Below are 12,490 nucleotides of genomic sequence, written 5' to 3' on the forward strand. Positions count from 1 at the left end.
GAAAAATATATATCGGATTTTCGTTACATTCTCCAACAGAATGAAAAATACCACTTAAAATCGGGCAAATAAACAAATAAATAGCAACAATTTACAATACTTTCGGATGTCCTTAAGAGGCTCAGATTTAGGAGTCTTGAAGAACAGATGCCTCTGAGTCAGGTACTTATTCCAGATGGACACAGGCGTAGCGGCAGGCGGGTGGTTGAAAATGCCTGCATATGTGCTAACTGAGGCTGACGCACGGGGCCGCGGATGTGTGGATAACACGCTGACAGATGCCTTGTATTTTACGGAGTGAAACTGCTAACCCAAGCGCTCCGCAGCCTTCGACAGGGAGAGGCTGTGTTTGGCAGCCTGCCAGCCCGTCTCCACAACTCGCTGTTTGGAGTCTGCTCCAAACGATAACACTTCAGTTCTCTCTCTCTCTCTCTCTCTCCCTCCCTCTCCCCCTCCCCCCATCCCCAAGTGGGTCACTATAGGACAAGTCTATAAATTTTAATATATTTTCTGTAATGAAAGCACTGTAAAATAATGAAAAGGGGTATGTAGGTCAATTGTCAATTTAGCCATTGCTTATACTGTTGTGATCAGAGCCTAAAATGATATTAAAGGGGGAATTAAATTTAATCACCACTGTGCTTTATCCACCTCAGGATCAAAAACGTAAGAATGTAGGCCTTCATGCTTAATAGCCCACGTTCTCTTTTCTGTTTTTGTAATGTGTTTTATTCTATTTTCCCTTCTATTTATTTTCGTTTTGACATCTTTTGTTTTCTTGCCGACTTGCTGACAGCCCCAACGCTTCTACCTTTTTAAAAAATGAAAACACTGCATTTTATAAACCTTCAGCCCTGGTGTGTGTCAGGGTAGCGAACAGTTTGATGTTGCACGGTCCAGTAGTCGTTTTAGAACTGTTCCGTTGCTGTAGGCTGAATGTTTTCTCACGTGAGCAGCCGGCGCTGCACAGAAGACACCCGTTCCGTTTGTCCTCGGCGTTTAAATGGCAGGGCTATCGAGAGCCCTTGGCTTTGTCATTGTAGCTCTCAGGCTGGGGCCTGGTGGTCTCCCCAGCCCTGGAGGAGGGAGGAGCCGAGAGACAGGTGGGGCCGGCGCACGCCGCGCCCCCTCTCTGGCACGAGCAGGCGGGCGACGCCCCGGCCCGGCGCTCCGTTCGGCCGCCGCGCGCGCGCGCGCCGCTCCAGGTTCCCGCTCTCCTGACGCCGCGGGCGTCCTGTCTCCTGTTCCCCCTGCAGGATGAGGACGGCCCGTCCGGCCGTGTGAGGAAGAACGCAGCGACGCCCGGCTTCACGAATGACTCCATGGGGACATGGGACTCGCGCTCGCGCTAGTCACTCGCGCGTGTTTTAACCGACGTCACCAGCGCCAGAGGCGCACCGAAGCCTTCCCCGCAGCGCAGCTACCGTCGGCCGTGAAGGTGAGCTTCTGGGCGTGCGCTCGTGTGCCTCACAGTGGTGTGATTACATGCTGTATTTATTTGGCACATTTAGGAATATATGCTAGGTGAAGCTTCAATGTTTATTATTTCAGTGTTTTGCTTAATTTTGCAACTTTCTATAATGATATATATTAATGTCTATTACAATTTTAGGGAGACGCAAGATTAGATTATATAAGCTTCTATACACACACACACACACACACACACACACACACATATTTTTCATGAGAGAATATTATTATATACACTTATTATTTTCTTATCTTATTTTTAAGGACCAGAAATACCCTGTTTAAGCTCCATATTTTTTATGGCATATAATTCCAAGTTATCTGTCCATGAACGCTGTAGCTGAATCCAAGGCAGTGGGGAGTTGTGGGATGGGGGAGATAGGGGCAAATTGGGTGCTGGTGGGTAGTGAATGGGGTGGATAGTGGGTGTTGGTGGATAGTAGGTTTTCATATGGGTGGGTGGGTGGGGTGGATAGTGGGTGATGATGAGTCAGCAGCGGGTTTTAATAAGCCAGCTGTCAGTTTGAGGCCCAGAGTAATGCTGACCTTGGAGGGCTTTTATTATGATGCGTTAGCTTTTGTCATTTGTGCGTATTATTGCTTTTTCAATTGAATTACTGGAACCCGGTAAAACTCATATTGGGTTGAGCTGTGTGCACCAGTCAGTGAAAAGAAAAAAAAACAGATGAGAGAGGTGCACTTAGGCCTTGGTCTGCTCATCTGCCAACACAGTTCCCCATCTAAAAAAATGAGGTCATTTCTGGGGAGATTAAAGGGGCAGGTGTGTGTGTGCGTATGTGTGTGTGAGTATGCGTGCGCGCGCGTGCGTGTGTGTGTGTGTGTGCATGTGTGTGTGTGTGTGTGTGTGTGTGTGCGTGAGCGTGTGCGCGCGTGTGTGTGTGTGTGTGTGTGTGTGTGTGCGTGTATGTGTGTGTGTGTATGCGTTTGTGTGCATGTGTGCGTGCGTATGTGTATGTACGTGTGTGTGTGTGTGTGTGTGTGTGTGTGTGTGTGTGCGTGTGTGTGTGTGTGTGCGTGTATGTGTGTGCTTTGCCACACGTGTACACAGCACATACAGGCCTCTGATGGGGGGGTATGGCTCTCTGTGCTCTCTCGGGTGTTGATCCCCTCCCTGTGGCACACCTGACCCTGTCCCCCAGACTGCTGTTTCACCCCTGGGCCTCATCAGTTTGGGCCAGGATGTCTGAGCTGGACACAGTGGGCCAGGAGCTCCCCCAGGAGCCCCCCCTGGAGGCCACGCCGGCAGGGGTGTGCGACAGCAATGCGACTGTCCTTCCCTGCCCCTCGCCCGCCGCCTCCCCCACCCCCTCGCCACGCCCGCACCTCCCCCCCGGCTCCAGCGTGGAGGAAGAGGAGGACGAGCGCCAGGCTGACCCCAGGTTTGAGCAGCAGGTGAGCTCACGCCGGGCCCCAGGTGTGGCCTCCATCTGTCTCCCGTCCTCCATGCTGTCCTGTTGGCACGTCGCCTCTCCTGGCCCGTCCCCAACCCCGTCTCCAGCCGGTGTCCTTCCGCTCTTCCAGCATCCTTCACAGTGACATCATAGTACCCCCCCCCCCCCACCCCACCCCCCTCTCCTGGCACTCTCCGCATCTGGCTCCACTCCTCTGATTTTTTTCCTCTCCTGGCTCCACCCTCCTGAAAGGAGCACTAGATTCCATACCTCACGCTGCTGCTTCTACCCCGGCTTCCTTTGGGAGTAATCATGACCTCAAACTAGTCTGCCAAAGCAGTGGGCAAACTGTGCACAGTGAGCAAACATAGCAAGTGTCCATTTTTGAGAAAAGATTGAAAAGATGATGGCTGTAAACATATCCGTACCAAATCCACACACTGTCTGTGTTCTATTCTGTGAATATTTAATGATTTTTGTTTTTTTTAAACCCTTATTTTCTGGATTTTTATAGCAGCAGAAACCGATGTTAACTCAAAAGTAAATGAGGTGTTTAAATATATTGTTTGTTTTAACAAAATCACGTAAAAAATAAACCAAAAACTACAAGTGATTAAGGGTGCATGCACATTGCTTCAATTAAATAAATCACTGGGTTGTGATGTTAATCAGCTTTTTAATCATGTTTTCATTATGACATGATGCTCTGTGGTAATATTTAAAAGTCACATGCGTTGCAAGGTGCCTGGTGCATTGAATCGGTGCTTAAGAGGATAGTGCTGAATTGCCAATGTGTGCATGCAACCCTCTTTGTTTAGATCAGCATAGAATCTTCCCCAGATTATTGCTGTAGTTGGTGTCAGACACTATAAATGCAAATGTTCGCACAAAACAGATGCACAGACATAACACAAAAATAATTTCCTTATGAATTTGCGTGTTCCGAAGCGCACAACCGAATGAGGAATCTGGGTCATAAATGCGGATGTTTCAGTTTCCCAGTCGTCCTTGAGACACGCATACAAATAAAGATCTGCATAACTTTCAAAAGGCTGGCAAGCCTGAGTATCAACAGTTTTCGCTGAAAAGTGTTTCATAGCCCGTGTCAGTGTTTTCGCTGAATGACGAGGCGCAGATGACAGGTGATGAACGTGGCGACGGCGCTGATCGTCCCTGGAGCCTCAACGCGCAGAGGAGACAGCGTTATCTTCCGTTGTCTTTCAGCAGTCGGGCTATTTGAAAGATTGTATCTGCCGTTATTGTTTGCATTTATTGCAGCGCACTTTAATGGATGTGGTTATTGTTCAGAGCTGTCAGCGTCCTCGCTAATCTGTGCCGGTAAACCCTTACCCCCCCTGCCCCCCCACCTCCGCGCCCCCCCCCCCCCCCCCTCCCCTTACGCACACACCGCATAGCAGGTCACTCATCTTCCACCCGTCCTCCCACACACAGCTTTCAAGGTCCCTGCTGGTCTTTCTCTTCCCTCCGTTCCTTTCTCTGTGTCCCATCTGCCTCTCCCTCCCACTCTTCTTCCGTCTCTCTCCTCCATTCATCTTCCCTTCCACCGAGTGACGTCCCTGTTTGCTGTTTGTTGTCTGCTGTCACACAGAGACGGGGCCTAAACCAGGGGCAGCCAAGAAAGAGATCCAAGGTATGGCTACTCTGAGTGTGTGTGTGTGTGTGTGTGTGTGTAGGGGGTGGTGTGTGTGTATGTGTGTACGTATGTGTGTGTGTGTGTGTGTGTGTGTGTGTGTGTGTGTGTGTGTGTTCATGGGTGTGTGTGTATGTGTGTGTGTGTGTGTGTGTGTGTGTGTGTGTGTGTGTTCATGGGTGTGTGTGTGTATGTGTGTGTGTGTATGTGTGTGTGTGTTCAGGTATGTATGTGCCTGTGCTAGTGCATAAACCCAGTCCTTCTAACACGCACGTGTGTTAATTTGTCACTTATTTGTGTGGTGCCTGTTCATGCATGGGCCTCCAGTGTGCCACGCTCGCTCCGCTGGGCAGAACACATGACTTCATCAGCCTGGGACTCCAGCGCAGAATAACATTATGCTGAATGGCCCCAAGGAAGGGCTGGCCTAAAAAATGACCCCCTTTGTTCTCAGACTCCTGTTCTCTTTTTGGTTCATTCAAGGACACGGCAATAACATCTTTCCTCTTCTCGCTGCCGTCGGTGTATTTTTCACTTACTGGATCTTTTGAAGAGAATTTTGCGTCAGTGACCTGTCGTATAACCCATTGAAGACCAGTGAAACATCAGAGTTATCTGTCATCTGACTGCGGAGGCTAACGAGCCATAAAAATAAATTGTCATGTGACCTGCTGGACAATGCTAAACATGGTTTCTTTAGTTTAGTATAGTTTTTTTATATTAAGCTGGAAAAACACCATTGTATAATCTACACATTAAAATGCAATGAAATATTTTTGAAAAATGAAATGGCTCTCTAATTCATATCAATTTCACGCGGGAGCATTTCTCATCTGACTTTTGTGAACTGTATCTTGGACTGGTGTGCTGATATGCTTCATTTTATAAATCTGCGGTTGTGCAGATTCACAACATCAGTGAGGCCATTTTTTTTTTTAAACATAGGAATGAGAATGAGAGTCAAGGTTACAGTACCACCTCGCAGGAAATGCATGTCACTCAGTGGAGGAATGAGTTTGGTGCTGTCGCCAAAGGATGGAGCACTTGAAGTGTTGCCTGTTTTCATAGCGTTACTTGAACAAACTAGATGTACAGCAAATATCACAATGCTGTCTTTTGTTGAGAGCATATGCAGTGCTGTATGAAGGTTTTTTAAAGGTGTCATAATGGCGGAGTTCTGTGCGGGAGTTTGGCGTATTCACCTGCACGCCTCCCTTTGGAGGTGCCGTCCAGATCTTGTTTCCTGCTCCTCAGACGCTTCTGTCTGACAGCACTTTGGGAAACGCGGTGGGGGACGTGTGGGGGCGGGTGGAGGGGGGGCGAGCCTGCCAGGTGAGCTGAAGAGAAGGCCTGAATACCAAAGCAGCGCTGGCTGAGGAGGAGAGGGGCGGCGGCGACCCGTGATTGTCAGAACGAGGCTGGCGGAAAAGGCTACGGACACGCAGGGCGAAGGACCGGAAAGGTCACAGCCGTCCAATCAGGGTCAGGGCTCCCAGCGCCCCGAGGCTCTTTTTAGGGTGCTGCAGACGTCTCAGCCCCCCTTTCATATGCACAGCAGGGGCTTCCTCATAGCGACTTTCACATTCCGGAGGGGCCTGGGGATCCCATGCGTTTGATCTGTCCTGGGACGGGGGGACTCTCCAGAGCTTCCTGTGGCTTTCAGTCCCGTCTACACTGACCTTTGTCAGAGACATATTTGAAAGGACATTCATAGTATGTGAATTGCAGACCTTTGAGAAATATTATGTATGGAAATGTATGGTAAATTATGAAATCAGAAACTATAAGGAATATGTTCGTGTGCAGTGAGTCATTAGCACTTTGTTAAATGCCATCTCCTGGAAGTACTGTTGAATGTTTGAAAGTGTACATTATTGTACAGAATATGCTTCATATTTTAAATGAGTACATTTACATATGAATACATGCATACACATACACACACACACATATATATATATATATATGTTTTTTTTAAATACAAATATACACACACACACACATACACTCACACAGATGTTGTGGTCTAATGGAAATTGCTTGTAAGCTCAATATGGTAATTTGATATGCCATCTGAATTGTTGAAGTAGGACAGTGCTCATGGTCAGGGATTTTCAGGTGTGATAGACTGGCTGTAGAGGACAGATAGTGAAAATCACTTAACACAAACGATAGGAGGTCTAATATCCTGTTTCGGCTCTTAGGGATATCAAAGTCATCAGTACGCTTTAGTAATGTGTGTGTGTGTGTGTGCGGTGTGTGTGCATTCATTGCTGTTTTCAATTTGCGCAGTTCAATGGCTGTGTGTGTGAGGTGTGATAAACGTGGTAAATCACTAGTGAAGCATTTCTCTGCGCGCTGGTGTGTTACCAGAATAGAGCTGGTGTGTCACTCTGCAGGTCCTGCGTGCGGAGCACATTCAGAGCAGAAGCGTTCCTGTTATCAGATTCCCTCTGTGGCTGCAGTTGCTCTATATTTAACCGGCTACGCTTTATCCAGGCCAGCCTCGCTCCTTTCTGCGCGTCTGCATGTGTTTGAGGCAGCTGTTCTGAATGCAAGGCAAGACAAGTGCTTTGCTGTGGAGCCAAAATACTGTTTGAAAATCTGATTCAGTGTCCCTCCCTCCCTCCCTCCCTCCCTCCCTCCCCCTGTCTCTCTTTCTCTCCTATTTCCATGTAAAGGTCATCGGTGCCCTGGTGTTATGAAACTGTGGGATGAAGAAGGCGAAAATGACACTGTGTTCTCTGTGTCTTTCAGGCCAAAGGCAGGCTGGTGCGCAGCCTGGCCGTGTGCGAAGAGTCTTCCCTGCCTGTACCCACAGATGGTGCTGAGGACGATCAGGTAGGAGGCCCCCTCCCTTCCCATCATGCAACGGCCATCGAGCAGGATACCTGCCTGCATGGCCAAGGGCAGACAAGGGCTCCACCGTTAACCTGCGAGGAAGCTGGGGGCTGGCCAGGCACAAGCCAAAAGAGCACAACACCTGGGTCCAGCCCCATTGGCCCAGTGTTTTTGTACAAATAGAGAACACATGTGGCGCCTCCATTCCGGCTCTGTCTGCCCAGTGCGTTCGCTCAAAGAGAGGACACATGTGGCGTCTCCATTCCGACCCAGTGTGTTTGAATAGGAAGAGGAACCACATGGTGCCTCCATTCTGGCTCTGTCAGCCCAGTGTTTTTGCATAGGGAGAGGACACACGTGGAGCTGCCATTCTGGCTCTGTCAGTTCAGTACATTTTGAGGTGTTACTGCAGTGTGCAAACAAATGTGTCGTTTCACAATTTTACAGCACACTCACTGCAGAGCTGCTGTCAGGAGGGCTCAGAACCTTTGAGGATGCAGTTGGGGATATGACCTTGAAAAGCCGATTGGAATGAAAATAGGAATTTCAAAAACTCATGTGAATCTATGATTTTTTGATGAGATTCATCAAAATATTGCTTGAGTTATTCAGAATGGGCAAGAAAGAGGCATGACCTCTTAAGCAGATGCTATTGAATAGAGAGTGGCTGTTTGCATGTCATTTTATTACTGGCAGGTGACCCTAACAAAGGCAGGCCAGAGTGTCTTAAAGTCTCTGTTTCTCACAAGTGGAGACGCTTGCCCAGAAACTGGCCAGACGCACACTATCGATCCAAACAGGCCAAGAGAATGAACTGCCCTCAGAGTTTTTACTTGGCTTTAGACGCCCCCTTTTTTGTGCTATCTTTTAATCATGTTTATTTTTTTACACAGTTTCTGTTGATAGCAGTACAGTTTCTGTGTCTACAATCTCTTGGAATAAATGAGTTCACATCTGAATTAATGCCATGACAATGACGATAATGATGAGGATGCTTAATAATAATGTTCATGGTTACAGACGTTTAATTGGCTGCAGATAAAATGTGCAGTGTTGTTTGCCTTTGTGAATTTGTTTATATTTACTTAGAGCACTGTGATAAAGAGGATGGCAGCATTTCATAATTAGCCCTTTAAGGTATAAGATCACAAGAAAATAGGAATGTTTTTAATGCTGATGTACCACTCACTACAGGTAATTGAAAGCAATTGAGTTCTAGAACACTGACCTTGAAAAAAAAAAAACATTCCAAAAGCCTACTCTTTAAAGGGTTAATATTGCCATTAAAGAGTGGGAAATATTTCCATTGTGTAAGTACAGCATGTGAACTTTAGCTTAGGTGGCTGTCACAAAGCCAGGGTCAGGCATTACTACATCGGGCTTTACCTCGTCTCATTCTGATAAGCATGATAAGGACCTTGGTCTTTGCAGCCAGACTGAAGTCATGTCACTGCTCCCCTTCTTTGAGATCCCTGTCATATCGCTGTAGCGTTCAATAAAGCTGCAAGGCGGCAGAGATATTAATTTTTTATCCACCTGTTGGGAAGGGGAATAAGGAAGTACCTGCCTCCAGGGTATTTTCATTTCTAGAGCTTGTCTTTTAACAAAAAAAGTGACAAAGTCATCAACCTCAACACCAGCCTCAAACTTTTAGGGAAACATTTAGAGGAATAAATTATACAATTGCACTTCTTTTACATTGTTATTTTTGCTATTGTCCTTGTTTTTGCTTCCAGCAATTTGCTTGAAATGGGCCCTGCTAGTCTGTGTGAACGATCCCCCACGCGTTTATAAAATGGCGAAATTGCACGTCAGCAGTTCTGGACTCCAGTACCTCTCTGCAAAAGGACGTTCCGTCCTCTTATCCTCAACCCCGTACCCCCCCCCCCCCCCCCGGCCCCATATTAGCACGACTTTTCAACTGAAACAAACAGTCAATCACACCTCAGCGTTATCTGTTATCTCACCGTGGCTGCAGCTCTTTGACGGATCAGGCAGAAAGAGAAATACAATGTTCCGCCAAATTTCTAACGGAGGTTCTGCATATTTCAGCATCCTCATGTCAGCCTCGGGCGAGAGCTCCATGGATTTAACTTTGCTGCAGAGTGCAGAAAATGTCTGGGGCTTTTCTTTTTTTTTTGGTGAAGAATCCACTGGGAGTCACACTGCAATACTGATCTTGCCAATATTGTAGACCTATAGGTTCTGATTCAAACCCCAGGCTAATCCACACCAAATCTATACCCAACCTGCCAATCCCTGCTATGTGAGATGTAATTAGCTCTTCAATATATTTTTGATTTCCATATCATTTTACTACACTTAAATAATTAACATCATGAAATTATAGTGAAACTTTCCTCCACCTTGATGCTGGCTTTCATTCCAGCTGAACTCTAGACTAGTCAGATTTAGACTCTAGACTGTCAACTGAATACTAATTTGGATTTTTATGTCACCTAACCAGGTTCTAGTGTTAGTACTTTGTTACTGATGTTGGATACAGATGGAGAAGGAAACAACTAAAGGCATTTCTGCAAGTTATGTGTGTTCATTCGAGCCCCTTAAATGAATAATACATTTCAACTTTATTGATTAAGAGTAATTGGTTGATAAATGGTGTCTGGCACAATTAAATGAATAATTGCACATAATGGAGAACGCTACCCTGAATGTGTTCAAAGGGCATTTACTAAAAAGTTGCAGAAATACACTTTATTGTTATATTACCATAAATTCTTCTTCAGCACAACATTTCTTTTACAAAATAATTTATATCAGATTAAATGCAGAGATGTCAAATGAACATCGACATTCAGTTGACAGCTCAATCAAGCATAATTAGCTGAGACTTTAGTTGGTGCTCAGTTCACAAATTTTGTACTAACTTCATTCAGTATATCCTATAAATGTTTGATCATTAGCAGAAACAATGCAGCACATGAAACAAACTGAAACAAACTTGTTTCCAGATTGTAGGAAATGGAATAAGTGTAATACAGGAAGATTGCAGCGTTTGTGCAAATTGAAGATCACAAATGTATCGGTTTGGCTGGTTAAAACGAAAAGCGAGTTATTGATGCAAACTTAAAAGAAATATAGTATTAATGTCTATATTCCATTGATGTGTCCTAGTGTTAATATCCACAAATAATTTACTGTTACAAAAAACATGCTACTGATATATTACTAATTGAGATGATGTATTAAAATATTATGCTATACCAATACAAGAGAAGCAACATTTGTACACTGCACAATCAAATTAAGAAATTTGCTTGAATGGTGCAGCGTAGCATTTATCTACCTGAAGTAGTGTTATTTTAATTTCTTTACACACGTGAAACATTAAATCATGCTAGACGTAACTATAAGGAACTCTGGTGTAAAATATTAACATTCAGTAACCCAGTGCTGCTCTAAAACTGTTGCAAGAGCCCATGGATAGACCATTACACCGTTAGCTTCCTTTCTGAGACCGGACAGGCTAGCCCTAGCCCTTATGGGATGTCCTTATGCCATAGTAACGCAGCATATAAAGATAACTGAGGGCTGGATAGAGCCTCAAAGCTCATTTATGTGCACACAGTTTTAATGATGTTTGTGATTTATAAATGAAAGATATATATGTATGATTTCTGAACTGTTCATTTGACATTTGTGTATAAATGAATACAATTCACAAATCACACATATATATTTATATTATGTACAACGTGATAAATACCATAATATGATGTATCACTAAATAATTGCTGTTGTGGGCCCAATTTAGATATCATAACCATCCGATTTCTAAAGCTAAACGCATATCTTAATCTCAGTCTCCTTCTGTGGTTAGGATAATTGTTTGTTCTGAACGTATGTATTTTTTGGTGCATAATTTTGCACGTTGTTGTTTTGTGTCCTTGATATTTCAGGGTTCAATTCAGCTGCAAATGACCAGCTTGCCTTGCCTCCAGGAAAAGAGCAGTTCCAGTCGAGAAGAAGCGGAGAAGGACAAAAACAAAGGGACAGAGAAACCAAATGAAAAACCAAAAATAAGAATGCTGTCAAAAGGTGGGTTTTTTTTTTTTTTTTTAACTTCATCTGCAGAAATGCTCAAAAGTGGCAGCAGGAAGTGACCAAAGTAATAGCGGCAATGTAATTGTCTCGTAACTCAGAGGTTTTTCCAATGCATAGACGAATAAGGACGTTTGCGAACCCATTTGTTTTGCGTGTGTCTAAAGTCAGAATTGGTGGTGAAGCGGTACTCTCAGCTGGTAACCTGGCACATTGGCACAGTCAATGTCCTGCACAAATATCAGCAGGTTACCTGTGCCTCAACACCCCGCCTCTATCCGATTAATGATTTAAGACTTCCCAAGCAATTACTTCCAGCAGAGGTGGGCCTCTTTTAAATGGGCGTACACCGAGTGTAATTAGAAGAGAAAAGACTTTATTGCTTCCGCTGCTTTTTATTCTCTGGACATATAAATGGTCTTGTGTATCAGAACAGCAGCGCTTAATAGACTCTGACGGGTAATATTGCCTCGGCTTCACTCTGCTTCACTCTGCTTCATTGACACCGCGGCCATTTCTTAGCGCGGTTGTGAAGTGCCGCAGTGGTCAACCTGTTCCGGCAAAGTTCCAGCGGAAAAAATAGTTTGCCCTCTAAACACCTTCATAGATACCTAGGGGTAATGCAAATTTAGTACACGCGTCCTGTTGTCCGGCTGCTTATGAATACAGAATTAAAGCAATGCAGAAACCGGGTTTCAGGGGTGCCTGTACTGCCTGTGCTTATGCCATAGAGTGGCAGAGAGAGAGAGAGACGGGGTGGGGGGGGGGGGGGAGAGACCACAACAGGCAGTACAGAGAAATAAAAGCTCACACAAAGTATTGTGCACAATATGATGTAAAATTTTGATTGCAAATTTTGTGCAGCAGGCACTTGTGGGACTTTTGTGCCTTTTGTGTGCCGATTTTAGCCATTGGTCCGAACAATGGACCCCCACACTCAGCCCTGTTCCAGACAGATTGAAAGGCCAGCCTCAGACACAAAACCTTTTTTATGTTTTCCTGAAGCTGCCGTCAACGGCATTGCTTCCCCGCCGCAGCCGCAGTGGAAGTA

The 12,490-nt window shown here is 45.4% G+C and overlaps 1 protein-coding gene across 5 annotated transcripts in view; it reads left to right on the forward strand.

Moving 5' to 3' along the window:
• The window catches only part of arpp21 (cAMP-regulated phosphoprotein, 21), a 74,450-nt gene that overhangs the window by 20,021 nt on the left and 41,939 nt on the right, over positions 1–12,490 (forward strand). For 4 of the 5 annotated variants that reach the window (XM_035429136.1, XM_035429137.1, XM_035429133.1 and 1 more), the window contains exons 2-6: positions 1,257–1,438; positions 2,634–2,886; positions 4,495–4,536; positions 7,294–7,377; positions 11,298–11,436. In XM_035429136.1, the coding sequence (XP_035285027.1) occupies positions 2,674–2,886; positions 4,495–4,536; positions 7,294–7,377; positions 11,298–11,436 (478 nt within the window). In that variant the 5' untranslated portion in view covers positions 1,257–1,438; positions 2,634–2,673. The remainder of the gene's footprint in view (positions 1–1,256; positions 1,439–2,633; positions 2,887–4,494; positions 4,537–7,293; positions 7,378–11,297; positions 11,437–12,490) is intronic. The other variant, XM_035429135.1, reaches the window with a different exon arrangement.

This window comes from Anguilla anguilla, chromosome 8 (genome assembly GCF_013347855.1).
Source record: "Anguilla anguilla isolate fAngAng1 chromosome 8, fAngAng1.pri, whole genome shotgun sequence".
Lineage (NCBI taxonomy): Eukaryota > Metazoa > Chordata > Actinopteri > Anguilliformes > Anguillidae > Anguilla > Anguilla anguilla.